General features: G+C 38.2%; 6 protein-coding genes across 10 annotated transcripts; 4 read left to right on the top strand and 2 right to left on the bottom strand.

Annotated features, from left to right (window-relative positions):
- Positions 1–180: 180 nt before the first annotated feature.
- LOC137729725 (rhodanese-like domain-containing protein 4A, chloroplastic) lies at positions 181–2835 on the top strand. The gene is made up of 4 exons (XM_068468735.2): positions 181–941; positions 1369–1471; positions 2023–2265; positions 2511–2835. Exons 1-4 carry the CDS (start codon positions 241–243, stop codon positions 2556–2558), a joined length of 1095 nt encoding a protein of 364 aa, XP_068324836.2. The 5' UTR covers positions 181–240; the 3' UTR covers positions 2559–2835.
- An 806-nt stretch (positions 2836–3641) lies between these two features.
- On the top strand, positions 3642–4627 carry LOC137729606 (ubiquitin-like-conjugating enzyme ATG10). The gene is made up of 4 exons (XM_068468584.2): positions 3642–3873; positions 3966–4034; positions 4176–4275; positions 4353–4627. The coding sequence occupies exons 1-4, from the start codon at positions 3673–3675 to the stop codon at positions 4625–4627; spliced, it is 645 nt and encodes a 214-aa protein (XP_068324685.2). The 5' UTR covers positions 3642–3672.
- On the bottom strand, positions 4557–8041 carry LOC137729605 (bacterial hemolysin-like protein). Its single transcript, XM_068468583.2, has 9 exons — positions 7882–8041; positions 7584–7656; positions 7360–7439; positions 6830–6932; positions 6559–6715; positions 6235–6363; positions 5892–5978; positions 5195–5239; positions 4557–4903 (listed from the first exon to the last, which is right to left on the bottom strand). The coding sequence occupies exons 1-9, from the start codon at positions 7994–7996 to the stop codon at positions 4703–4705; spliced, it is 990 nt and encodes a 329-aa protein (XP_068324684.2). The 5' UTR covers positions 7997–8041; the 3' UTR covers positions 4557–4702.
- Positions 8042–9911: 1870 nt separating this feature from the next.
- On the top strand, positions 9912–13217 carry LOC137729564 (putative hydrolase YNR064C). Of its 3 annotated transcripts, XM_068468539.2 has the most exons (13): positions 9915–10146; positions 10240–10294; positions 10472–10527; positions 10643–10743; positions 10885–10954; positions 11140–11209; positions 11350–11406; positions 11499–11566; positions 11652–11732; positions 11965–12042; positions 12141–12296; positions 12621–12773; positions 12931–13217. In XM_068468539.2, the coding sequence occupies exons 1-13, from the start codon at positions 9988–9990 to the stop codon at positions 13015–13017; spliced, it is 1191 nt and encodes a 396-aa protein (XP_068324640.2). In that variant the 5' UTR covers positions 9915–9987; the 3' UTR covers positions 13018–13217. The 3 variants fall into 3 exon arrangements, with proteins under 3 accessions (XP_088534936.1, XP_088534937.1, XP_068324640.2); XM_088678810.1 differs by lacking the exons at positions 12621–12773; positions 12931–13217 and adding an exon at positions 12454–12578 and having other exon boundaries at positions 9912–10146; XM_088678811.1 differs by lacking the exons at positions 12621–12773; positions 12931–13217 and adding an exon at positions 12484–12616 and having other exon boundaries at positions 9913–10146.
- On the bottom strand, positions 13127–16581 carry LOC137729563 (uncharacterized). 2 transcript variants are annotated; one of them, XM_068468537.2, is made up of 14 exons: positions 16378–16581; positions 15991–16107; positions 15633–15692; positions 15437–15538; positions 15222–15302; positions 15007–15125; positions 14808–14909; positions 14584–14700; positions 14325–14393; positions 14152–14218; positions 13955–14008; positions 13781–13870; positions 13587–13670; positions 13127–13474 (listed from the first exon to the last, which is right to left on the bottom strand). In XM_068468537.2, exons 1-14 carry the CDS (start codon positions 16402–16404, stop codon positions 13361–13363), a joined length of 1203 nt encoding a protein of 400 aa, XP_068324638.2. In that variant the 5' UTR covers positions 16405–16581; the 3' UTR covers positions 13127–13360. The 2 variants fall into 2 exon arrangements, with proteins under 2 accessions (XP_068324638.2, XP_088534935.1); XM_088678809.1 differs by having other exon boundaries at positions 15633–15689; positions 16378–16535.
- Positions 16582–17509: 928 nt separating this feature from the next.
- On the top strand, positions 17510–19767 carry LOC137740487 (uncharacterized). Of its 2 annotated transcripts, XM_088677370.1 has the most exons (3): positions 17510–17597; positions 17687–17894; positions 18620–19767. In XM_088677370.1, exon 3 carries the CDS (start codon positions 18628–18630, stop codon positions 19684–19686), a length of 1059 nt encoding a protein of 352 aa, XP_088533496.1. In that variant the 5' UTR covers positions 17510–17597; positions 17687–17894; positions 18620–18627; the 3' UTR covers positions 19687–19767. The 2 variants fall into 2 exon arrangements, with proteins under 2 accessions (XP_088533496.1, XP_088533497.1); XM_088677371.1 differs by lacking the exons at positions 17510–17597; positions 17687–17894 and adding an exon at positions 18409–18538.
- Positions 19768–27488: the final 7721 nt, after the last annotated feature.

The following is a 27488-nucleotide window of genomic DNA, read 5'->3' on the forward strand; positions in this document are numbered from 1 at the left end:
TCTAAAAAAATAAAAAAGTCTAACAACAAGTAGAAGACAGAAATGTCATGAGAGAAAAAAAGAGTGTGAATTACGTTCCTTGCCACCCAAAAATAAAAATTGTAGACATGAATTGGGCTGGACGCTTGGGTCATGGGTTGCTTTTGTTACTACCCAAAATCCACCATCCAATTCCATTGATCATCCTTTACCTTCTTGGCCTTATCTTCTGTCTGTCCATCTCCCTCTCACTCCTCTCCAATGGAGTCCCTCTCCATGATCCTCTCCTTTTCTCCACCACCCCAAAACCACCTCAAAGCCCAGAAACCGTCCACCTCTCCACCAACCTCTCTTCCCCAAACCACCACCATTCCCGCCATTTCCACTTCCCTGCTACCCAATTCTTCCCAATCCCAATTTCCCTCCACCAAAAACACTCGTCACACCCCAATTTTCCTTCTCAAACCCACTCATTTCCCTCACAGATTACCAAAAACCCAACTCAAATTCCTCCTCACCGAGCTCATTGCAACCACCCCATTTGCCCTTCCTTCTTTCGCTTCCGAATCCACAGCCTCCGCACCGGAGCAAGTTTCCGACAAAATAAACCTGGAATCAATCTTGGTCTCCATCGATGACTTTTTCAATCGGAACCCGTTTTTCGTTGCTGGGTGCACGTTCGTTTGGCTAGTTGTGATTCCTCTGGTTCAGGCTTATTTGAGAAAGTACAAGTTTGTCCTCGTCATTGACGCGTTTCGGAAGCTCCGGGACGACCCGAATGCTCAGCTGTTGGATATTCGAGACGAGAAGAGCTTGGGGTACCTGAAGTCTCCGAATTTGAAGATTTTGAACAAGGGTACTGTGCAGGTTCCGTTTTCGGAGGATGACGAAGCTGGGTTTGTGAGAAGGGTTTTGGAGAGGTTTGCGAACCCAGCAGAGACTGTGCTTTGTATTCTGGGCAAGTAAGTGTAAAGATTTTGCTTTAGCTTCATCTTTTACTTGAATTTATGCTAAAAGTGGTTTTATTATAAACATAAAGAAATTTATGTTAAAAATCCAAGTGCTTCCTTGGAAAAGCACTTCTACAACCAAGGAGGGTTTTTTTTTTTTTTTTTTTTTTTTTTTTTAAATTTTTTAAACGTAGTAAGCACTAAAAGTGCTCTCAGAAGCAATCCCAAGCATGCCTTAGATATGGATTGATAGTTTAGGTCTATGATGAGTGTCTAGTTCTAGGAGAAAAACTTACCTCCAGTGCTAGTGTGACGGTATCCCAAGCCAGCTTAAATACCGCCATAATGACATCCCGTGGAAGGAAGATAAGTTTATTTCATTTTTTTGGACTTAAAGGTATGTGTAATCTCAGTATCGGTTTCTCTTGTTGGAAGGTAGTTTTGATGGAATTTCCATCAAAGTGGCTGAGTTACTGTTCAAGAATGGTTTCAAAGAGGCTTATGCAATCAAGGGTGGGGTTGGAGGTACAAAGGGGTGGCTGGTAAGCGTCTTTTCTTTTCTTTTAGTTTCCGTTTCACGTTATCTGCGATTAATTTGAACTCTAGCCCCATTGAGATCAGCCTTTGTGTTGATGCTTTTCAGGAGAATGTAGTTGAATTGTTTTTGGATTGATTAAATCTTGGTAGATTTTTTTGGATGTGTAAGATTCTGATGGAACCATTCAAATTCTGAATGTAGTAGAGAACCTATAACCCTAGAGTGAGGAACCTTTTTCCTTTTCTGGATTTGTGTACCAGCACCATAAAAAGTTATAAGGGCATACATTATGCATATGGGAAATTTTGAATTCTCCGACTGCTTAAGTTTTTCTGTTGTACCGATAACGACCTAATTAAAGCAAAATTTCCAAGTTGACTAGTGAAATGATTTACTGCATAGGTTTGAAATTGCTTCTAGGGTGTTTTAAAGACTGTTTGACGAGTGCGTATAAGAATTCTGACGCTGCAGTTCAACTTTTAACACGAGGAGTTGCTAAAGTGTGTTGGCCAGTTTTGTTTTCTTAGATAATGCGTTTACCTTTTTCCTCCTCAGGAATCACAAGAAACTCTTTTGCCACCTTCTATGCATATCTACCCCAAGAAGAAGGTTAAAACTTCACAAGAAACTGTGACAAACGGAGTTGTTCGGGGAAAGGAAGACAGCAATGGTGCTGTCACTTCTAGAAATTTGTCCACAGGAGAAAGTCAAACGACAGACAATGGACGCACAACCAAGTCTACAGACTCCGCATCACAAATGAAAAATGGCTCTAGATCATCCTCTCCCTACCCAAGCGTATGTTCAGTTTCTTTGTCATTAATAATTACTAGTTACAAAAGATTACATATCCTTAATTATCGACACCGTATGCTTTACCTTAAAAGATGGTTTAATCTCATTCGTTCTGGAGTTATGGCTTCCATTAACCAACGTTGGTGGGTGGATTTTGCACAATCCATTGGCAGTTTCAAATTTCTTTTCCAATAGGGTCATGTCTGTTTGTTCATGTACTTTTTTCATTTTGGTTGTTCCCGATGCAGTATCCAGATTTGAAACCGCCATCTTCCCCAACTCCATCGAAGCCCTGAGATCGACTCTGTGACTTGTCTTGCTCAGAAGTGGTGCCTCTGGTTGGGCGAAGCATATTTTTTCACAAGTTTTGCCGATCATTAGTTCTATATTCATCATATCGAGGAGAGGTTATTGATAAATGACCGGCGTTGTATGTCTTAGTAGCAGTAAATTTCTAGTTCTGAATTTTCATATCAGCTGTATATTTTGTAATAAGTGTGTTTGAGCTAACATTTGTCCCATGGTGATCGTTGCAGCGGAACCGTGTTATGAAACCATTCGAAATTGCACAAATCTTCCATGTGGTGTTGCATTGTGTTATGTATAAATGTTACCTTTCTGGTGGGAAAAAAAAACACCTTTGAACAATGCCCCTGCGATTAATCGCGTTATCAGTCTCAGTTCAAATGAAAATTTCCGTCTAAATTCCTTATAAATTTGTAATTGTGTAACCATATGACATTGTGCGCAGAATGTGGATGAAAATATCGATACAAACTAAAGATTAGTAATGACTAATGAGTTTACCAGAGGTAATATTGAGATGAGAGAGGGAAAGGAAAAAAGAAAAGAAAAAAGGGGTGTTAAATCCTGTGTAATTAAACGACACTTAAAATGTTTTCTAAAATTGACTCATTTAATTAAGAATCTAAAATTGACCAATGTTGTCTCTGAATATTAGTGCTACACATTAATCTCATCATTTCGTAAGAATTTTATCAAAATTTCTGTTAATGTGCTGATGTGACATACATATGAGTCCTACTTAGATCCAAAAATAAAAAATCAATTAAGTTTCTCTGCCACAGTCCGGCCTGACCAGCCAAAACATTGCAAATCCTTTCACAAAACCTGTCCCCAATGGACTGAACCCATACAAATTATTCTTACAGGGCCGGTAGTAGAAGTTTTGACGGAATTATAACAGAAGGATGGTATTAATTTCAAGCATTTATATCCAAATACTACATCGATCAATTTTTATTTTTGAAATCTTATTGATTGGATAGGTTAATTTTAAAGATCATTTGTGATAAAAAAAAACCCTTAATTTGAAGGACACGTGAAGCAAAGAATTTCAAACCCGATTTGAATTCTCAATTACAAGGAAAGGAAAATCAAACGAATTTTATGGAGGTTTTGGGATGGGATGGAGCCCTCTCGTCACGTGACTTCTATGTCGCAGCACGTGCTTTTGCCGACAACCGGAAAGAATTCAACTCCGCCTTTCCTCCATGGAATTGGGTTCCTTCTCCTCATCTCTCTCAGTGGCAGCAGCAGCAGCAGGGCTACTTGTCATTGGAGAGGATTTGCCTTCCCGGGTCAAGCAAGGTAGGACACGTGGGTCAATGTGTATTAAGACGGGTGGCTTCTCGGATTAAAACTCTGCTAATCATACTTTGTTAATTAATGATCTGTCTTAGGAAGATGTTAATGAAGAGAATCACACTGGGGAAGAAAAGGCGTCCGAGCCCGTTGATAATGCCACTCTGGTGAGCATATAGCTGACCATATTGTAAGGATTTTGTTAGCGACAGTCGTCCACGCGCAAGCCACGACTCCAACCATTGATTCATTGTTGGCGTGGGCGACTAACTCGAGCATTGCCATTTTTAGTATTTCCTATTTGCAAGGTTGAGACCAGTAGTCCTCAAGCATGTTACTACGACTTCCATATAGTCTACAGTGATTCATATCGGTTTCCCGTGCTGTATTTTCGCAGTTACCACATCGGTATGTTAACCTGTTTTCAGCAACTTAAGCAGAAAAATTCAAGCGTTAATGTTCGTAACATTGAATGATATATATAGATGGACAGCCTTTGGCATTGGAAGAAATCGAAAAGGACCTACCTGCTTGCTCATCGAAGGTTTTACTGGAATCAAAGTGGGCATTTATAACTCAGGAGGTACGTATTCCTCAATCTCCGTCGCAATCAAAATTGAAGAAGAAAATCTGTTCAATGAATCATGCAGAACTCTGTCTTCCTCACAACAATGGAGTAAACCGGACGCAAACCCGAAATATCAGATCGCATTATGTAGTTTGCTCATCCTTACAATTGTGGAAAAACCTTTTCAAATAAGCTAATTGATGATTTAAAGTAACAACGTTTTGACGCCGGACAATTGGGATTGCTAACCCTATCTTCCGTTTTGTGCTACTCCTTAATGGCAGGTTCGGGAGAATGAACAGATTCTGTTGTATTTAACATTTTAAGTTCATCCTCACTTCTATTAGCCGTCCGAGTAAAGTGAACCAGAAATTCTGTATTGCCCTCAGCACCCTTAAGAGGAGACTCGATCCATCCTTTGCTGCTAAATCCAAAATTCTCTACACCCTTGATAATCCTATCAAGAACCTATTCAACAAAACTTAATCAATATCAGGCTGTGAACAATCAAAACATTAATCGAATTCAGTGATTAATTGATTAAGTACCATTATTTAGCAATTTGATAATTATGTTGCATTATCACGAAGCTGATGAACTCACGATTAGTGAAACAGCCAGTTACGAGGGGGCATACACTAGGCCTCGGTTAAAAAACAATTATGACTTAACAAGACGGTGAAACATAAAAGGGATTCTTGTTCTCTTTTAGATATTAGGCTGAAAGAAACCAGATAAAAACAAGGAAGAAATGCTTACTTCTTGATGGACTAATGGATCCCTCACAATCCCACCACTTCCTACCTGCAAAGAAAATGAACTTCTGAATTGTTAAACTTTTGCTTACAATGTTTTCTGGACAAGGTTTTGTTGGGAGATGATGATGTTGTTGTTGTTGTTTTCTGGACAACATCGATCCTTATCTTATCATTGTGCATTTGAAATTAGAATATTCTCGATTTTCCACCCTCGAAAGTACTGAAAGCCAACACGCGACTAAAACAGAAAACAAATCCAAACTATCTGTAAATTACGTAGAAATTGCTCCATGCATTGAGCACAATAAAGAGTAGAGAAAACTTACAAATGTAGACCTATCAGAGTCTGCCTTAAGTTTTATGCAAGGATTAGTATGAAGAGAAAAGTTTGCTCGATCAAAGCAACACAACTTTCTTATACAGAGTGGTGCATATACATGCAAAGGAAATATTCGTTATTCTGGAAACGTCCAGATATAAATACACAATATTTTTCATGAATTCCTTGTTCGAAAGGTTTTTTTTTTTTAAATATCAAATAGCAGTTGCATTGGCATACTGTTGTAGCCTGGATAAGGAAGGTAACTCCTCTCTATATTGTCATCTCTGCTATACTTTCTAATTTCAAGTAAAATAAATCGAAATAGCTTCCAAAGGTAAGTATGGGTTGATGTAAGAGGTTGATGTAAGACTCTTACTTGTGATCTGCGAGCTTCAAATTGAGGTTTAACCAGGGTGACCAGTGTCGCCTCTTCCTTCATCACATTGACTATAGCAGGCATGACCTGCTTCCAAATTAAAAGAAGCCTTGACCAAGTGTAAAACCCATAGGCATAATAGTGAAAAAAAGCTACCTAGCCTTCAAATTTCTTAGAAAGTATATTCTTTTTCCATGGGGAATAGGCGAATAGCACATAGAGAACATACAGAATTATACAAGCAACAAATCCTCGGAATTTCCAGTAACAGAAAATAAAAGTGAGATTGGAACAGCCAAAGAACCAGATAACAATATACATTTACAAGTATTTGAAAGCGTACCAATAGAATGGAGATGAAAGAGAGGTCCAAAGTCACCAAGTCAACTTTTTGAGGGAGTCCAGGAAGGTATCTTAAATTTGTTCTTTCTATCACGCTAACACGTTCATGCGTCCGAATTTTTTCTGCCACCTAATGATAAGCAATCAATTGTTGAGTAGAGGAATATCAGAGAGAAGTAAGGCACAGGCCATGGTAATTCCATTCGATATTCATTTCTATAGTCATGAAAATTAGAGGGAAAAAAAGAAACTCCAACCCTACTGATAAACCTACATTTTCAATTAATGGAACAAAACTTGAATTACTACCTAATAATTGTATTACCTGCCCATAACCTACATCAACTCCATAAACAAATGATGCACCGTACTGAAGTAAGCAGTCAGTAAATCCACCAGTTGACAACCCAGAATCAAGAGCTACTTTGCCCGAGACATCAATACCTAGCTGTTCAATGGCAGCTTCTAACTTGTGTCCTGCTCTGGATGGACAAAATAGCTACAAATTAGAACAGAAGGTCTCGCTAAAGTTACAGCACAACCACATTTTCAGTATAAACGAAGCGAAAGTTGGTTTGTCAAAGTGAAGTAATCACCTACATACATATTTTGGGACTTCAGCCATTATCTGTACAACAGCTTTGTCCGAGACTGGAGTCCCGGCTTTGCTGACTACCTTTCCATCCACAAATACTTTCCCTACACCAGTAAACATGAACCAAAATTACCTCCATAGTCCCTACAATGTCATATATATTTAACAGCAGTTTCAGCACATATACAAGATGAAGTATTGTGCAAAACAGATTTTCACGAACATATACTACAGTCAGAGTGACAAAAATCCTGAATTTTATATGCTGAAGTTGACTACAAACCAGTTTAGATCTTTACCCAAATTTCTTTCTAAAGAAATATGCAAAAATGAAACCGGTCATAAACTTACAATCAAAATAGAATAGAGGGAAACCAACAATAAGCAGTATTTACACCACGGTTTAGCGCCATTTTATCATCCGTATAGTGTCCCTCCTATACTCTTTTCGATTCAAAGATATAACCGCTCTATTTGTGCATATTCCCTTCTTTCTATCAATGACCTTTGTAATTCAACTGTAATGCTCACCTTGTAAGATCCACGACTGGATGAAGGTTCGACTATATTGTTGAAACCTTTCGAGGCATACCTCATCTAGCCTCTTCCTCCTAAAATTGTCATTTTTCAAACACAATAGTAAATATATAATTAACGAAAAGAAACTTTACAGATTGTCATTAGTCAAGCGTAGACCCAACAGTAATTGCAAAATGGGTAAATTTATAAATTAGTCTGGAGATTAAAAAGCTTACTTCTTTGGTGGTTGAGCCTTTGCAAACTTCACAGAAGCAAAGGTTCTATGCATTGGCACTCCGACCCATCTCGCTGAACATAAAGCCCAGTTTAAAGAATTAGAGATTTCAAGTGTTAGACCACAAAAAATGAAAACTTCATAATACAATTGAAATGCAAAGGAAAATAATGCAGAGCCAAACGAGAGCATCCCAGGTGCTTGTGAAAATTCCCCAATGAAAATTAAGCTACTTTCGACTTGGAGAATCAAATTATAGCAACAAAAATAAAATCAGATGGAGAGGAAGAGAGAACGACCAGGGAGCTCCTGTAAGTTGGGTTGCGAGAAGAGAAAAGAGAAGCTTGAACTCGTTCTTGCAAAACGGCAGGAGATTACGGTGTGATTTGGGAGCTTGAGAAGCTGAAGCCCCATATCTGATTCTCTGTCTGCACATCCGCTAGTGGAGGCTAAAACCGACTTGAGTAGTTTGCTCTTGGCGGTTTCAATTGGGTCGGGTCTGTAATTGGGTCAATAACATAACATATTTTAGTTCAAGGTTTGGATTGGGCTTTGGTTTTTCGTACTTTTTAGCTGAAAAGTTAAAACCTTTGAAAAATATTACAATCTATACACATATTTTACATCTAAATGGTTTAAGTTGCAGTCGTAGACGTAATTATATTGGCTATAGTAGATGTGGGTCTACATATGCTTTTGAGATTGAATTCACTACAGTTTGGATTTGTTTTGAGTTATATGTCGCTTGCATAAAAATATGATTTTTTTGGTCAAACTAAGCTACTTTCATAAAATAAAAAGACTAGTACAAGGAGAAGGGAGCCCAAAAGGCAGCATATAACCTAAATACAAGTCCAAGAGGGAAAAGCAAATACAACAGAAAGCCTAAAAGGACCCAACTGAGAAACAACCCAAAAAATCCTAAAAATGGAAAGGAAACCAACATCTACCACCAAGTCAGCTGACGTGCCTCCATTGCAAGGTCACCACCACCAAGAGAACGAACCAAACGAAACAACTGGATCAACAGAAAATAGGGGTCAGCGAGCCACCAACGCAGTGAGCGCTCCCATAATCCTACCAAATAGTGCTAAATGCACTTAGCCACCAAAACCCCAAGCTCGCTACCGAGGAGAAGCACTTGGACCGAGTAGCAGTGGTTGGTAATTGAGGACATGCGACGAAAAGAAGCATCGGAGAAAGAGAGGTGCATAAAGGCCTCGATTTGAGACAAACTCAGGGGAATTGAGACAAACCCCAAGGAATTGAGAGAGCTCAAGGAAAGCCAAAGTAAAGGAAAAGTAGAGTAGTGCAGGAAAAAAACCAGACACGGAGGATGAGAAAAAGGAAACTAGAGGAAAGCTTGAAATGGGGAAGTAAAGATGGGGATAGGGGTGGGGGTAAGGGATATGGGGAGGGGGGAGAGAAAGGTTCTGGGAAGGGGAAGTGGGGGAAATCGAAGGAAAGGGTGGAAACCAAAAGAACAGGGTGGAAGAAAGGGGAAGAAGGAGGTGGTAAAAAAAACAGGGAGAGATGGTGAGAAAGGGAGGAAACAAGAGAGTGGAAGAAAGGGGGAAAGGGAGGAAGGCGAGGAGGGAAGGGCATTGGGCTACCGCCGACCCTAAGCCGGAGCCAAAGGCCGACGTCAAGGAGGGTTGCAGAAGTTTAGGGGTTTTTGGGAGAGAGAGAGAGAGAGGCAAGGAGTCATAGGAGAGGCACTAAATTTTCTACCTTTGTATAAAAAAATATGGTTTAAAAGTAAATTTCTTTGACCAGTAATATGTTTGTGGTTTAAAAGTAAATTTCTTTGGCTAGTAATATGTTTGTTGGTTTCTCAGTACATAACAATGGGCTTGCCATAATAATGTGGTTCAACTTCGTCTTTGGCGAGAATCAAACTTAAGACCTCTCACTTACAAGTGAAAAAGAATACCACTAAATCATAGTACTAAGTGGCATGTTTGAATCAATTGTTAATACTAAGAGCAATAGGGTTTAGGGATATAACCAAAGTGCACATAACTATATTATTGCTAGCCCATTATGAGGCTTAGCCCACCATCCCCTTAGTGTAGATAATATCGTTTGTTCAAAAATAATCAAATATATGATGCAATAATAGTCGATTGCATGCATTAACAGTTGGTAGAATTTTTCTTTCCCTAAAGAATCCCAACCAAATTCATAATATAAAACTTGGACCTTGGGAATATGTGTATGGTGTCACACAGCAGATGAGGACCAGAAAATGTCTATCCTAAACCAACTACCCTGTCCCACCAATTTTTCAGTTTATGACTTGTAACCATATCAGCCGTTAAACCAACTACCCTCTCCCGCCATTGCTAATTTGCTACCGTTCTTACAGTTTACACAAATTAACCACCAACTACTAAGCAGCAGCAATGGCAGCAACGCAAGCCAAAACCCCTTCTCTTTGTTATTATGCTCGTCAACTTCACAACCATATTCCTGCATCATCCCTATCACTTGTTGGTAATAATCTTAAATCCAACCACCACAAGAAGCCCCTCAAATTCACCTGCAGATCCAGCGGCCAGGATGTAACGATTCTTTCTTTGATCATTGTGTTTAACTTTTGTAATGTTAATTTCTGTATTTTTTTTATTGATTTCTGACTATATTTTCTTTGTCAGGATTATTACATTGATGCTCCTGTTGAAATCGGTGATGGATTTTCCTTTAGTGGAGGTGCTTACTTAATTCTGGCATTTTTGAGGGAGCTGTTATTTGCGCTCCAGTTATGTCATCCCGCTCTTCACGTGCAGGATGACTGTTCTTGAAGTGCTAATAACAATTATATTTCTCGCTTGTGCGTATGTGTGTGTTTATATATAAAGTTAAGTGGAAATGTGGGTGCTTTGGCAGGAAAGTATTCTGATGGACCAAGTCCTTCTGATGAATGGTTTAAGCAAGGGAAGATAGTGAGTCCCTTTCCTATTTTTCTTTCTTATGTTTTTTGTTAATTTAACCATTGGAAAGCAACTTGCACTTTAGCTCATGCTTAAACCGTAACTTTGATTTATCATTTTCCTCTAGGTGAAAGCTTATGCTGCTTTTGGTTCCGGCGAGAAGGCAAAAGACCCGATTTTTGGACTCGCAATGGGTGCTGATTCTCAGGCCTCCACTGATGTTTTCAGGTGAGCTTATAAATTACCTTTAGACATTCTTTAGTTAATGTGTTTGTTTATATGTTTCTGTGGAATGCAGACATTGAGATTGGATTATTTGCAGGGTTTACCAATTGAAACATGCTCTGTATATATGATTTTGTTCCATAGATGGTTTTGCGTTGAATCCGGAAGTGCTGATAATCCTTCAGTTATATTAATTCATGGTTTTCCTTCTCAGGTGAGTCAGTCTTAATTTGTCAATGCAGTAGGATATGAAGCCTTCTACCATTTTTGTGTTGTTGTATCTGTATGATCGATCGATGCATGTTAAACGCATGTTTTAAATTGTGAAATCCATGTTCAAGTTCCCCATCTATGTCTTGATATTCTTCTGTTTATTCATAAATGTGTTCAAATCATCAGGCATACTCTTATCGCAAAGTTCTTCCCATACTCTCAAAGGACTATCACACGACTGCTTTTGATTGGCTCGGTAAGAATCAAGACCACAAGTTTATCTTATATCCTGAATGCAGTTCAAATTCTCAACATGAACTACTCATGCGATTCTATTTTTGCTTCGCTTGAAAAGCAGTTCGATCAGTTGCTTATTGCATCTGCCTTCAATTGCAGGCTTTGGATTTTCAGATAAGCCTCAACCCAAATATGGATTTGACTACACTATGAATGGTAATTGTTTTCGGTCTTATCTCTTACGAAGTCAGGCAGAAATGCAAAAATTACTCTTGTTTATGTCGTTGAATTTTTTCATGGTTTTGCAGAGTTTGTAGCATCCTTGGAGTCATTCATAAACGAAGTTACTGTTAACAAGGTCACGCTCGTTGTCCAGGTATTTTGTTTCTCCAGTGAATATATAAACATGTAATTCAAAGCCTGCAATTGAAAAGAACTCTGATCTTTAATGTGCCTCTCAGGGATACTTTGCGCCGGTTGTAGTTAAATACGCTAGCAGTCATCAGGAAAAGATTGACAACATAATACTCTTAAATCCTCCGGTATGTACTCTCCCGAAATCCACCATTTCTTTCTTCGTTTTTTTACTCTTACTTTGTCATTTTGAACAAATTGCGGAGTTTTCGCAAGGTTTTCTTATTTAGAAATCACCGTCTTATTTCTCAAGAAGAAATCTGAAGATTAGAAACAGAATTATGATGGATGTTATAGTGTTATCTTGCTGCATTGTAAACTTATTCAGGCAGATAATGTCATCTTTTCTTTTTATTAAAGCTAACAGAGAAGCATGCCAACCTTCCATCAACCTTGTCAATGTTCAGCAACTTTTTGTTGGGTGAAATATTTTCTCAGGTAAGAAAATATGCATTTTCTGTTTGGTTGCCGAGAAAAAAGAGTATCATTCCAATGTAAACTTGGTCATTAACGTTCTCTGTGTGATGATCGACTAGGATCCCTTGAGGGCTAGTGATAAAGCCTTGGAAAGCTCCGGACCTTACAAAATGAAAGAGGATGATGCTATGGTCTACAGAAATCCTTACCTCACATCTGGAGCATCTGGTTTTGCACTAAATGCAATTAGCAGGGCCATGAAGAAAGAGCTGAAGGTGAACCTTCTTATCATATATTGTACTTTAGTATTTCGTCGATTTCCCTCCTGCATGTGCACCTTACTGCCGATTTTCCTCTTAAAGTTCTATGAGTGGCCAATTTCCTCCCTACCGTCATGTTTTACTAACATCTCACACAATTTTCTGTTCATAGAAGTCCAATGCCAGCCATTAAATTATGCAGGGCCGGCCCTGAGGGGAAACAGGTGGTGGCCACCGGGGCCTTGGATTTGTATTAGAGTTCGGCTGAAAGCATAACCAATTTTTCAGGAAACCAGGTTATTGCGCTGCTAATGCAGTTTCTTGTTCTGCTTTTGGCAGAAGTATGTGGGTGAAATGAAGACAATACTAACAGATGAAAACTGGAAAGTTCCGACCACAGTCTGTTGGGGCAAAAGAGACAGGTGGTTGAGTTATGATGGCGTTGAAGAATTCTGCAAGGATTCTAAGCATAAGCTTATTGAAATTCCTATGGTACCATCCCCTTCTATGAACATATGCAGGACAAGTTTTAGCTTTACACACACAAAAAATATATAAATCGTCCAACATATTAATGTTTTTATGTTAACCTTGTTCGATTGTCTGACGTTTTTAGTTCTGAGAACTCACACAATGCAGTTATTTTCAGGCAGGCCATCACGTGCAGGAGGATCGCGGCGAAGAACTTGGGGAAGTGCTTAAGGGGATTATCAGAAGAAGCCGTTTTGGTGTTTAATACTTTTATCATTGCTTATTTGAGAGAATTAAAGGGTAAATCAACTGCCATGTTTCTTGTGTTAGTACATAGATTATTGAGATAGTATATAAATTTTACCAATTAAATGCTACAAATTGTAATACTAAAATATTATTCACAAAATCCATATGTATGCTATGAAGGGGCACCATGAACAAATAATGAAAAATGTTTTCATATAGCTATAGCAGCATGTACACTGTAAGGTTGAAATTTTTTTGGGAAGATGCTTTTTATTTGCTACTTTTTTGGGCAGCTGCTTTTACATGAAATCCAATTTTTGGATGCTTTGATTGGTTAGAAAATCAATCTCTTTCTGTTTTTACTTTGCTGTGATGTTCTTTTGGAATGGATCAATCCAGCAATTATCTTCTCTGATTGCCCTTTTCCATCTGTTCTTGAAAATTTCCAATTCAGCTAAGGATAGCTTCCTCACCTGAACATAATAGATGCATGAACAATGAATTTGAAGAATCCCTAAGTTCGCGGTACAAGCTTTGGGCTAGGAGAAATATTTATGCTACAAAGAACTTCAGTAGAATTCTTACCTCGGTTCTAGGATCAGATACCGGCTGTTCAGAACTAGGCAAGCTTATATTTTGAGCAGGTTGATCATTTGCATCAGCATTTGTCTGCATTGGTGATTTTTGCCATTAGTAAGATATAAACAAATCATACGAAAATTATAACTTCGCAAAACAGACGAGTGGGGAGAGACAGGGAGTTGTACAAAATTTCTGACCTTGTTTGCTGCCGAACTCCCCAATGAAGGAATACCATAATGAATAATGTACTCAGAATCAACAATTCCGATATTTTTAGTTCGATCACCCTGTAAAGGATTGATTCGGACATGAGAAATGTACAGAATAGAATGGGTGAAGAAAAGATGTAATTTACAAGATGGAAAAATTGCCTGTGCACAATAACCAAGCTGGAAATCCAAGCCCCAAGCATGAACTAAGTCATTCTGTTTAGGAGGGGGAAAAAAGGTGAAGAAATGAGAGAACTGTTAAAAGTCTGATTCATTGACCAAAACCTGATTATAAATGAGGTTTAGCTTCCTGCTGATCTCATCCTTTTCGATAATACAAGTTAAAACCCGAATCTAACCTGAATCATATGCCATATGCAGCGCCACGATGCTCGTGAAAAAACAGGAGCCATCATTTCAACAAACCTGCCCATACATATAATTAAGACGTGTAGGAACGCATGCAGCATACATGGATTGATGCACGTGTGAGTAAACTATAATCATCTATGTGTGTATGCAAAATTCGTACCCTGTGCATGGAGGATCTGTGCTGTTTTCATCACACTTCCTTCCACCACGAAGTGTCTTGTTTATCTTCCTGTTAATGCATCACCAACCAAAAGATTGGAGCAATTTAGGAAATGTGAAAGAGAAACGTTACTTCGACCTAAGTTCAAGCAAATACTGAAGAATATACTCAGAATACATGAGTATTAATAGAGTCTGCGGCCAAATTTCCAATTAGGTTTGATGTAAGTCTCCTTATTTTCTCAGGAAAGAGAGCACACCTGTGTACTTCTGTTCTGTTGTCTCTCACCGTAAGAAGATGATGCACCTCGGAGTTGTCAGGATCCAGTGCTGGCTGTGATATCTCAAGCCCCTCTTTTCTAATAATCGATAAGTATCTGCATATGAAAGAAACCAAGATGGATTCATCATACTCAGAAACAATATTTGGATGCAATGGTTCACATCAATTAATGCATGAATAATGTACGAATTGGGCAAGCACCTTCCAGCATTGAAATTTTCGATTCCAAGGTCCTCGTCCCAGAGGAAGATGAATTCGTACTCAGAAACAATATCTGGATGCAAGAAACGCTTGGCATACCACCTATGTGAAAAAGGAAGCGGACCAAGTTACTAGGACTGACTAGTAAAAATAGAGCAAGTGCAAAAATCAGTTTCGAATTATAGCTAGGGGCAATTACCACTTAGTTTGATTCATAGCAGACACATGAATGGCCTTACCACTCCATTCCAAATCTCTCCACTCGTTTACATGACCGTCATAATGGAAAAGCATCAAAACGAAATCACTTGACATGAACTGCAAAACCGAATAACAATGAGATATCAAATCCATTGAATTCAAAGATCGAAGAAACTAAACAACGGGATGAGAAACAATTGTGCTCTCCATTACCTTCTTTACAATCTTGTTCACACTTTCCTTTTGCTTTAATCCAACTGCCATGGCCAATAAGTTTGTTGATGACTTTGAGTTCTAAAACAAAAGGAGTGCAGAACATATATCAACATTCAAATCATATTGCCTACAACCCTAATTACCAAATTCTTCAAGCTGCCTAATCAAAACCCAAGATTAATGCTACAATCAACACAGAAACACGGGCATACCTTTTTGTTTCGGGGACCCCATAACGGTTGCATTAGCAAGTCGGAGGTCTTGGAAACAATTCCTTTAGGTAGTGCCTCAGTTCCTTCAGGCTTGCATTGAGTCTGAACATGTCGGACATCATCAATCACAACTACAAATATCAACCACTGTACATATAAATTATAAAGAAAAGTCAAGTGCCATATAAGAACAAACCTCGCAACTTTTCGAAATTGTATGTTGCACACCATTAACCGATCCCCATGCTAAAAACTTCTGCGAATAAAATGCCTAATTAGAACTAAATATGTCATTTTAAGCAGAACAGCTGAATCTGTATGCATATACATATATAATACTTATTCAATGCGGTTAACTGCACTTTTTTAAAATATGTAGTCAAGTTTATTGATGATATATTGGCAACCATATCAACTGCATATCAACAACCGTAAGGTCGAATTATCAACAGTATTAATAATATGAACAACGTATTCACATTTAAAAAGAGCAGGGTTAATATATAGTATAATTATATATATATATATATATTCAATTATGGCGAGGAGAGTACCTCTTTATAATCAGTGACAACAAATTGGCTCCCAAAGAAGAGAACTGCAGAAAGCATAGCAATGGTAGAAAGGAAACTGCAACTAAAGAACCTCCTCTTTGGGTCCTCGTGAGAGATCTGATTGCAGGAGCAAAGAACAAAAACAAATATAAACCAAAATAATTAAAAGGGTACAAGATTGGACATTAAAAAGCCACATAAACCAATTTAAAAAAAAAAAAAAAAAACAAATTCAACTGCATCACTTCAAAAAACACGAAGAACGGAACATAGAATAAGTCAAAGGAAAATCAAGAAAATGAGGAATGCAGAGGGAGAAAGAAAGTATCATACTACGAAACCAAAACCCGAGAAATTTTAAGAGAGAGATTGCAAAGAGGGACTTACAGAAGTTGGGGTCTTCAGCATCATCATCTCCAAGTTGAATAACAACAATTTATGAATGTTGAGAGATTGAGAAATGAGATTATGGTGATTGGAAGGAAAGAGGCAAAAACTATAAATTATAATATGGTATATATTGGGGAGAATAAATTTAATTAAAAAGTTTCGTCAGCGGGGCTTCAAAAGCAGTCCAGCAAGTGACGCGGCACGTTTCTTGAAGCTGCAAAAGCCAATTTTCAAATAAATAAATAAAGCTACTATGCCACGTCTCCTTCAAAAGCCGCCAAGACGCGGGAAGACTGCCTAATTCGTTGGTTACAAACCCACTTCAATGTAAAGTACAATTTTTATTTTTTATTTTTTTTGAGAGTGCTATTCTCACACTGTTTTTTATTTTTTACATACATTTTTGTTAATTTATTTTTTCAATTGATTCAACTTGACGATTGAAAATTGAAAAGGATGTGTGAAAGTAAAAATAAGTGTATGAATACGAGCACCACCTTTTATTTTTAGTATGATTGTATGTATTAGCACTTTCATAGATGATATGTGACATGCGACATGTGATAATCATCTTTCGTCCAAAGTTGGATTACAGGCCTATGTAATGTAGTAAACAAATTTAATAAAGTAACAATTAATCATATGAAAAAACAATAATACACTGAATAATCTTAACCAATTTTAAAGATCATTCTTATTTGATGATTTCGATCAACTTAAGGAAATTTTCCTTGAATTTGAATCATCACCAACTCAAACAGCTAGGTTGAACTAGTATTTTTTAGGAAAGTGATTTTCACACTAATTTTAGCATTTTACATATTTTTTAACTTCCCGTGCACTTCACTTCTGGTAATCAGATTGAATAAATTAAACAAAACAATGAATTTGATTAAATATGAGTGTAAGAGGCTAAAAAAAACATGTGTCTATTATTTTTTTCTATTTTTAAATTTAGCAGAATGCCAAGGCAAAAGATCTAATACTTTGTAACAGAGCAGTGTCAAAGACTATTGAACCCTTAATTTGGGGTGGACTTTGTAATTTAAACTAGGCTCGATCTTGGACCTTAATTAATGGATCTCCACGTTACTGCTCCTTAAATCTCTCAAAAGATGAACGGTGTTGAAAAGTCTCATGGGCATTGAATGCCCACAGTTCCATTTGTAGAAAACGAAAGCGGAAATTGCATTGTGTTGTCAGAAGACGCGTTACAGGTTTCAAAATGCAGTTAATGCATCTGTATGAAGTTGCTCTATAAAACGAAAGCGGAAATTGCATTGTGTTGTCAGAAGACGCGTTACAGGTTTCAAAATGCAGTTAATGCATCTGTATGAAGTTGCTCTATAAATAGAGCACTTCATATGCTTTCATGTAACAGGAAAGAGAAGACGAAAGAAAACTAGAGAAAAATATCAGTAACATCATCTATTCATCTGCCTTTTATTTGTTATATGCCTGTGCTATAGTTTTAGTGTGGCATTTTACATCTACCTTGCACCTACCATTAAAAGGTTATTCTCTCAAACTTTAACCCTTTATAACACGTTATCAGCACGAGTCTCTATATATAATTATTCTCTCATCTCTCTTCGCCGAACGAACGAAAGAAAGAAAAAAAAAAAAATGTTTCCTTTAAGATTTTTACTGTTCATCTTCTTCCTCTGCCTCAACTGCGCCGTGTACCCTCGCGACGAATTGTTTGCTCCGTGCCTGCTCATAGTCCTCCAACTAACGGTTACATACATCTTTGATTACTTATTTGGTGTAGAGATTGATTACTAACCCAGTATTTATTTATGTTAATTCTACTGCAATCCAAGATGGTGCGGTACAATCGCCCATCTTGAACTGCAAATTTATTCTTACTGCGATCCAAGACGGTGCGGTATCATCGCCTATCTTGGACTGCAGATTTAATTTTACTGCAATTTTTAGGTGGAGCGGTATAATCGCACACTCTACCCTGCATATTTGAATTTACCTGCTGTTTAATTTCATTGCAATTTTGAGTGGTGCGGAATAATCGCCCATTTTATATTACATTATTACAATGAGAATGGTGCGGTACGATCGCCCTTCTCATTCATCCTGAAAATCTCGAGCCAGAAGTTTCGAGTGCTTATCATTTTGGCCTGAAGATCAAAATGAAAAATTTGTAAGAACCAGAAGTTCTAACATCATATTCCTCCAGGAATACATATTATTGCAAGTTCTTACACATCTCATTTTCTTTCAGAAAAGAAAATGGCGAACTTGGCGAAGCTTGAATTTGCTGCCCTGGATATTACCGGGAAGAATTATCTGACCTGGGTATTGGATACCAAGATCCATTTGGAAGCAGGGAATCTTGGAGATACCATCAGGGAAGAGAGCAACTCATCCTCTCAAGATCGGGCAAAAACCATGATTTTCATTCGCCGCCATCTTGATGAGGCGCTAAAGAGCGAGTACTTAACGGTTGAAGATCCGTTAGCTCTCTGGAATGCCTTGAGAAACAGATACAATCACCAGACAACGGTGATTCTTCCAAGGGCCCGCTATGAGTGGACTCATCTGAGGATTCAAGACTTCAAGTCAGTGGCAGAATACAATTCTGCATTGTTCAGAATTACCTCTCAGATGAAGCTCTGTGGGGATATTATTACTGAAGAGCATATGCTGGAAAAGACTCTCAGCACATTTCATGCCTCCAACGTGCTCCTGCAGCAGCAGTATAGAGCGCGAGGCTACACTGAGTACAACCAGCTGATATCTGTGCTCTTAGTAGCTGAACAGAATGATGAGCTCCTGATGAAAAACCATCATTCCCGACCTACTGGATCTGCACCATTCCCAGAAGTGAATGCTGCTTCCCTCGAAGTGAACGCCACATCCTCTGGTGGTGATAATCATAAACGAGGACGTGGCCACAAGCGAGGTCGATGGAATAGGAAAGGCAAGAACCATGGAGTTCAGTTTCACAACCAGGTTCCCAGGCATAATTCAGGCCCGAGCTTCAAAAATGTGAATCGCCACAAAGGCAAAGCTCATATGAATAATGCTCCTAGAAACCCTGAAGGAGCCTGCCATAGGTGTGGTGGCAATGGGCATTGGGCGCGTACTTGTCGTACCCCAAAACATCTAGTGGATCTGTATCAAGCCTCCCTCAAGGAGAAGGGTGTCGAGACCAACTTTCTCGACCAGGCTAGACCAATGGATATACCTGATCCAGTGTTCGACTTATCAGGGCAGTTGAACACAACTCATCTAGATGTTTCAGACTATATTGTGGAAAGGGGAAATGAAGTATATCGGTCTGATTGAATCATTAATGTACTTTTATTATGTTGAACTTGTAGTATTTTCAGATTCAATAAAAGTGGCATGTAAATTTTCTTGTTATAACTTGCTTTTAATTCTGATTCTCTTACTCAGAGAGCATGGATAAAAATTGTGGTTATTCTCAGAACATGAGAAATGGCGGAGATATTTGTCTTGCAGACAGTGCAACCACACATACAATACTTCGTGATCGAAAGTATTTCTCAAGCTTAATACCTACAAGAGTAGGGGTAACAACAATATCAGGACCTTCAGATGTAATTCAAGGTTCAGGGCAAGCCCAGATTATGTTACCGAATGGAACAATATTGTCCATACAGAATGCATTGTATGCTACTCGATCTACTCGAAATTTGTTGAGTTTCAAAGACATACGTCTAAATGGATACCACATTGAAACAAAAAGTGCAGAAAATGTGGAGTATCTATGCATTACCTCCAATGATACCCAGAAGCGTATATTGGAGAAGTTGCATGGTATGTCGAGTGGATTATATTATACATACATAAGGACAATTGAATCACATACTGTCATGAACCAGAAGTTCATTGATTCAAAAGTTTACATGCTTTGGCATGACCGTCTGGGTCATCCAGGATCTACCATGATGCGTAGAATCATTACCAACTCTAATGGACATCCATTAGTGAGCAGACACATTGCTGCCTTAAATGATAACCCTTGCAAAGCTTGTTCTCAAGGGAAGTTGGTAATTAGACCATCTCAACTAAAGGTTGATGCTGAATCCCCATCATTTCTGCAAAGAATTCAAGGGGATATTTGTGGGCCTATTCAACCATTATGTGGACCATTTCGATATTTTATGGTTTTGGTTGATGCATCTACCCGATGGTCACATGTTTGTCTCTTGTCTACTCGGAATGTAGCCTTTGCGAGACTTCTTGCTCAAATAATTAAGTTACGAGCACAGTTCCCAGATTATCCCATTAAGTCTATCCGACTTGATAATGCTGGTGAATTTACGTCTCAAACCTTTGATGATTATTGCATGACATTGGGCATTGATGTTGAACACCCTGTTCCTCATGTCCATACTCAAAATGGTTTAGCAGAAGCATTGATCAAGCGGCTTCAGTTAATAGCTCGCACTCTGCTTATGAAAACCAAATTGCCAGTCTCTGCATGGGGACATGCCATCTTACATGCTGCATCATTGGTTCGATTGAGACCTGTAGCCAACCATCAATACTCTTCAGTACAACTCGTGTTTGGACATCAGCCAAACATTTCCCATTTACGAGTTTTTGGTTGTGCTGTTTATGTGCCTATTGCACCGCTGCAACGTACTAAAATGGGACCTCAGCGTAGACTGGGAATTTACGTGGGTTTTGATTCACCATCTATCATTAGATATTTGGAACCCTTGACAGGTGATATGTTTACAGCTCGTTTTGCTGATTGTCACTTTGATGAGACAATTTTCCCGTTGTTAGGGGGAGAAAAGACCGTTCCAGAAGAACGGAAAGAGCTGACATGGATTGTTCCCACCTTGTCTCATTTTGATCCTCATAGCATTCAATGTGAAAATGAAGTGAGAAGGATCGTTCATCTTCAAAGCATTGCCAATCAAATGCCAGATGCATTTAATGATGCTATGAAAGTGACAAAATCACATATACCAGCTGCAAATGCACCTGCAAAAATTGATGTCCCTGTTGGACAAAATAAAGTGGCAGCAAATGATTCATCTGGTGCACGCCTGAAGCGTGGTAGACCCCAAGGTTCAAAAGATTCAGCTCCTCGAAAGAGAAAGTCGAGGGCACAACTGAATCCAAATGAAATCATTCAGGAAGAGAAAATGAATGATACATCCACAATTCATCATTCTGGACTTCCAGAAAAAGAAAATGTCCTTGATGAGACATCTGTCCCTGAAGAGACAGAAGTACATGAAAGCAAAGAAATCTCCATAAATTATGCATGTACAAATGAATTGTGGGATCGAAATGAAATAATCATCGATGATATGTTTGCATTTGCAGTAGCCACTGAAATCATCTTAAGTGATGATATTGAGCCCCGTTCTGTTGATGAATGCAAACAGAGACAGGATTGGCCTAAGTGGAAAGATGCAATCTAGGCAGAATTAAATTCCTTGGAAAAGCGGAATGTTTTTGGACCAGTAGTCCAAACCCCGCCTAGTGTAAACCCCGTGGGTTACAAATGGGTATTCACAAGGAAACGCAATGAGAAAAACGAGATCGCAAGATACAAAGCACGACTCGTTGCACAAGGTTTTTCTCAAAGACCTGGAATTGATTATGAGGAGACATACTCTCCTGTAATGGACGCAATTACGTTTCGTTACTTAATAAGTTTAGTGGTTTCAGAAAGACTTGACATGCGACTTATGGATGTCATCACTGCGTATCTATATGGAGAATTAGATACTGACATCTATATGAAAGTCCCAGAAGGACTTAAGTTGCCTGAAACAAGTAATAAACCACGAGGTATGCTCTCGATCAAATTAAAGCGATCATTGTATGGTCTGAAGCAATCTGGACGAATGTGGTATAATCGTCTCAGTGAGTATTTGATCAAAGAAGGGTATATCAACAATGTTATTTGCCCTTGTGTGTTCATTAAGAAATCCAATTCTGGATTCGCTATAGTGGCAGTATATGTTGATGATATGAATCTAGTTGGGACTCCTGAAGAGCTCAATAAAACTGCTGAATATCTGAAAAGCGAATTTGAAATGAAAGACCTTGGAAAAACAAAATATTGTCTCGGCCTGCAGATCGAGCATTGTGCTAGTGGAATTTTGGTCCACCAATCAGCTTACATTGAAAAAATTCTGAAGCGATTTGGTATGGACAAGGCTTATCCACTAAGCACGCCAATGGTCGTTCGTTCTTTGGACATTAAGAAAGATCCATTTCGTCCAAAAGAAGAGGATGAGCTGGTCCTTGGTCCAGAAGTACCATATCTTAGTGCAATAGGTGCTTTGTTGTATTTAGCACAATGTACTAGACCAGATATAGCTTTTTCAGTTAATTTGTTAGCAAGGTATAGCTCTGCTCCAACAATTCGCCATTGGAAGGGTATCAAAGATGTATTGCGATACCTTCGTGGGACAACAGACATGGGTCTCTTCTACTCAAAGAACTCCACAGATGACCAGGTCCTTGTTGGATATGCAGATGCTGGCTTCCTCTCTGATCCGCATAAAGCCCGCTCACAAACTGGATATGTGTTTAAGAATGGAGATACAGCAATCTCATGGCGCTCAACCAAGCAAACATTAGTTGCTACATCTTCAAATCATTCAGAAATACTTGCTTTACATGAAGCAAGTCGTGAATGTTCTTGGTTAAGATCAATGATCCATCATATTCGGAATTCATGTGGTCTAACTTCGAAGACAGACAATCCAACTGTCATCCATGAGGATAATGCAGCCTGTGTTGCCCAAATGAAGGAAGGATTCATCAAGGGCGATAAGACTAAACACATATCTCCAAAGTTTTTCAGTGCACATGAGCTTCAGAAGGCTAAAGTTATTGAAGTCAGACAAATCCGTTCAAATGAAAATCTGGCAGACTTGTTCACCAAATCTCTACCAAAGTGCACATTTCAGAAGTTAGTGCAAGGCATCGGATTACGTCGACTTACCAAACAGCTAAATTTGGAGAATGCGGAATCAGGAGGAGATACATATCAGGGGGAGTATCCATGATACATGCTTGTTGTACTCTTTTTCCTTCGATTAGGATTTTTCCCACTGGGTTTTTCCTATCAAGGTTTTAACGAGGCAACATAAGCATACTTGACACTATATCAACGATCCAGGAAAAGTTGTACTCTTTTTCCTTCGCTATGGTTTTTTCCCATTGGGTTTTTCCAAGCAAGGTTTTAACGAGGCAACTCATGTTGATATGTGGGCATCCAAGGGGGAGTGTTGAAAAGTCTCATGGGCATTGAATGCCCACAGTTCCATTTGTAGAAAACGAAAGCGGAAATTGCATTGTGTTGTCAGAAGACGCGTTACAGGTTTCAAAATGCAGTTAATGCATCTGTATGAAGTTGCTCTATAAATAGAGCACTTCATATGCTTTCATGTAACAGGAAAGAGAAGACGAAAGAAAACTAGAGAAAAATATCAGTAACATCATCTATTCATCTGCCTTTTATTTGTTATATGCCTGTGCTATAGTTTTAGTGTGGCATTTTACATCTACCTTGCACCTACCATTAAAAGGTTATTCTCTCAAACTTTAACCCTTTATAACAAACGGATATTTCTTTGTGCAGAAGCAAATATAAGGCATTTCGCTTGCCAAGCTAACAAGTCACGAACTGTCAAACATGTTGCATGGGTCTGCTTGTTTTCACATCAATATGGGTAATTTGGATGGTCTAGAATTATCTTAGGTAAAACTTCTACTAACACATAAGCAATGAAAAATATATGTGGGTCGTTTAGTTTTAAAATTAGTTTAGACAGACCCATAATTTTAAAGTGAGCGGGGCTAGAATTTCTTTACCTACAGATTAAGAACTTGATGCTGGCTTGCATGTTCTCTAATACACCCCGACCCAATAACAACAAACTAAGAGGTCGTAATGTGATGGCCAACACTAAGTTAACGAAGCAATCTCATCATAGGATGACGACACACCATTAAGTTAATGAAGAAAGCCATAATAAGGAGAAAATGATGTGAATAAATTTGAACAAAATGTTTTTTATTAATTGGAAATTCAACTATCATGCAAATCCTAAACAACCTAAGTCCCATTATTATCACATCAATCCAAAGCTACTAGTAGTTCAACAGTTAACACAAATTAAGTGCAGTGCTTAGCACAATCAAAAGTGTGATTATGTATTATTACAAACCAGATAAAAATGTAGAAAGGTGGACACCAAACTCTGCATGTGAACCGCCTTACTGCCACATCGACTTGTCAGCCCCAAAAGCCTCATTTTTCTCACTATATTTTAAAGGGATCGAAAAACAAAACATGAGTGAATCATAAAATTTAATCATTCAAATATAATAACCTCTATTTTGAAATATATATATATATATATATATATATATAATTGAAATCTACATATAGTATCTACTAATATATAGTTATTATAGCATGAGTTCCAACATAATCACCTCATCACAATCATCAACCGAATGACGTAAAAACAATTAACTCATATATGTATCCAATCAATAATATTAGCATCAAATAGTACCGTATACCAAGCAGGTGGAAAGGTATCAACCAATCAATAGTTAGCATCTACTAGAAATATCAATACCTGCAAATATCCTATGGATGTAACTAGCTATAAAAAATAAATGTGCATGATGGCCATGTGGTGAAAATAAATCACCCAAGTCATATCTAAACTTCACTTCTCATAATTCTTAGTAAGTCCCATCAAATACCACTATTCATGCGTCAAAAATAGTTTATTTGAAAACATCGTTTTTGAATGGATCCGCTCACAGATATGGAAAGAGCAACACCTCGCTAGGCTCCTTACCAAATTCCAACTTAACCTCACTCGATCCTATGAATGCACATTTTAGACGTGAGTTGCACAAACTGAGGGCGTCACATGATTCAAAACATTGAAAGGGTTCTACACACACTGCCATGTGTCACCGCAGTGGCATAACACGTTGAGATATGCATCGTCATCGCTTACACCGTCACCGACGAACACGCCACCGTGGTTCAGCGAGTAGACGTAACACTTGCCATTGTTGGAGCCACATGCTGGTTGTTAGAAAGTGTAAAAAAGAAGGACAAAATAAACCTTTGTTGTTAGAGGATCTAGTTAATTCTAACGACACATTTATTGTCGCCGTTAAACTTAACGGTGACTACCATCTGCGCCCGTCCATCGACCCTGGAAACTTGTTGGATTCTGCAAAAAGAGCCCAAATTGATGCAGAGCTTAGATTAGGCTCGTTTTCAACAGAAATCAGTCCCAAAACACAACAAACACTCCAAAAAAAAGTTTAGAAACTCACCTAAAACGATTTTGGGTCGAATAGAGGTCGAAACCACCTCGGATTCAATGGTTTTTCTTTGAAGGAGCTCGTCGAATTCTAGAAAACGAACAGAGTGCATGCATGGGTTAAAAACACGAGAGTCCAGCTTCAAACCTCACCATTTCGTTACCAAACTAAAACAGGTTCAAACCCAAATGAAAAACACCCTTAGACGGCTTCGAACTCAACGGTTTTCACCATTGTTCTAAAATCCCCGCCTAGCACTACCTAGACCCCCGTCTAGATGCTAGGCGGCTGGCCATAGTTCTGATTAATCTCTAAGTGTTTCAAAATTAAGAAAGTGCGCCTAGACCGCTTAGGCACCCACCCTAGTATGTCTAGGCCCCCGTCTAGCCGTTAGGCCTCAACCTACCGTCCGATTAGCGCCTAGCATCTTTTAGAACCTTGATTTTCACTGGAGTTTGTCATTGGAGCTGGGAAAGCATGCACATAGGATAACAAGGATTAAAAACCCTCCATTTGAATTCAACTAGGGGTATTTGATCATTTCACATGATTCGAGAATAAAATACAATATTTTAAGGTACTGGTTGTAACATCCTCGCTCTCTCAGACACAACTTTTACGTTGTTACTATGTGTTTGAGTTTTGATTAAAAAAAAAGAGCCATTTTAGAGTTCTTTGAGTGTAAAGATAGAGATAGGATTGAGATTTAATTGGTACGTTGAAAGATTTTCGGTTGCCGAGATTGCCCCACCGACATTCAAAACTTGGAGTCTCAACAGTCTAAAGTCTTGCGACAGAAAAACCTTTGTTGTTTTTTTGGAAACTGCAGAAAAAACCTTTGTTTAACATTGCAATTAGACCTGACATTCGTGTCGTGTTTAACGTGTTCGTGTCTTTTTCGTGTCATACCTGATAGCTTAACGGGTCGTGTCGTGCAATACCCGTTAAAGTAAACGGGTAATATGACCCAAACTGAAATCAACCCATTAATATTATCAGGTAATATGACCCGACCCGTTATCCATTAAGAAAAATATATTTTAAATCAATAAAAATGAAAATGAAAAACATAATTTGACCCCAAAAAATCTAAAACATAATACTAAATTAGTATATGCATACTAAATTTTGGAGTTGACCCCTTCATGAAAGTTGTAAAGCTTTTCATTACGAGTGATTACATTTTTCACACTTCTACAAAATTATTGTTAATTTTATTAATTTTGCACTCAAATAAAAAACACTGTTCATGAGATTTGGAGGGTTTTAAAAATCTAAACGACCATGTAACCATCGTCTAAGCGTTGAGGATGCAATTATAAACGTTTATTACGCTTAGACATTTTTCAGACTTATACATTAATGATTATGAATTTTGTTTATTTTGAACTCCCTTAAAAATATTATGCATGAGAGTTTGTATGGTTTTGAAAATTCAAACGATCATATATCCATCCTCAAAGCGTAGAGGATACGACTACGAGCGTTTGCATATTTTTTTTTTTTTCATATTTTTCGCACATGTAAATTAATTATTATAATTTTTTTAAGGGTAAAGTACAAAAAACTACCTCAACTATGGGTCGAACGACACTTTCATACCTCATCTTTTAAAATTGACAATGTCATACCTCATCTTACGAATTTGTGACAATGTTATACCTTCCATCAGTTTATCTGTCATTTATTTCGTTAAGTAATGATGTTGCTTAAAAAAAAAAAATTAAATATTAAAAACTAAAATTATAAAATCATTTAACAATTTTTTTTTTACATGGGGACCCACC

Source organism: Pyrus communis, chromosome 10 (genome assembly GCF_041283825.1).
Source record: "Pyrus communis isolate YQ-2024b chromosome 10, ASM4128382v1, whole genome shotgun sequence".
Lineage (NCBI taxonomy): Eukaryota > Viridiplantae > Streptophyta > Magnoliopsida > Rosales > Rosaceae > Pyrus > Pyrus communis.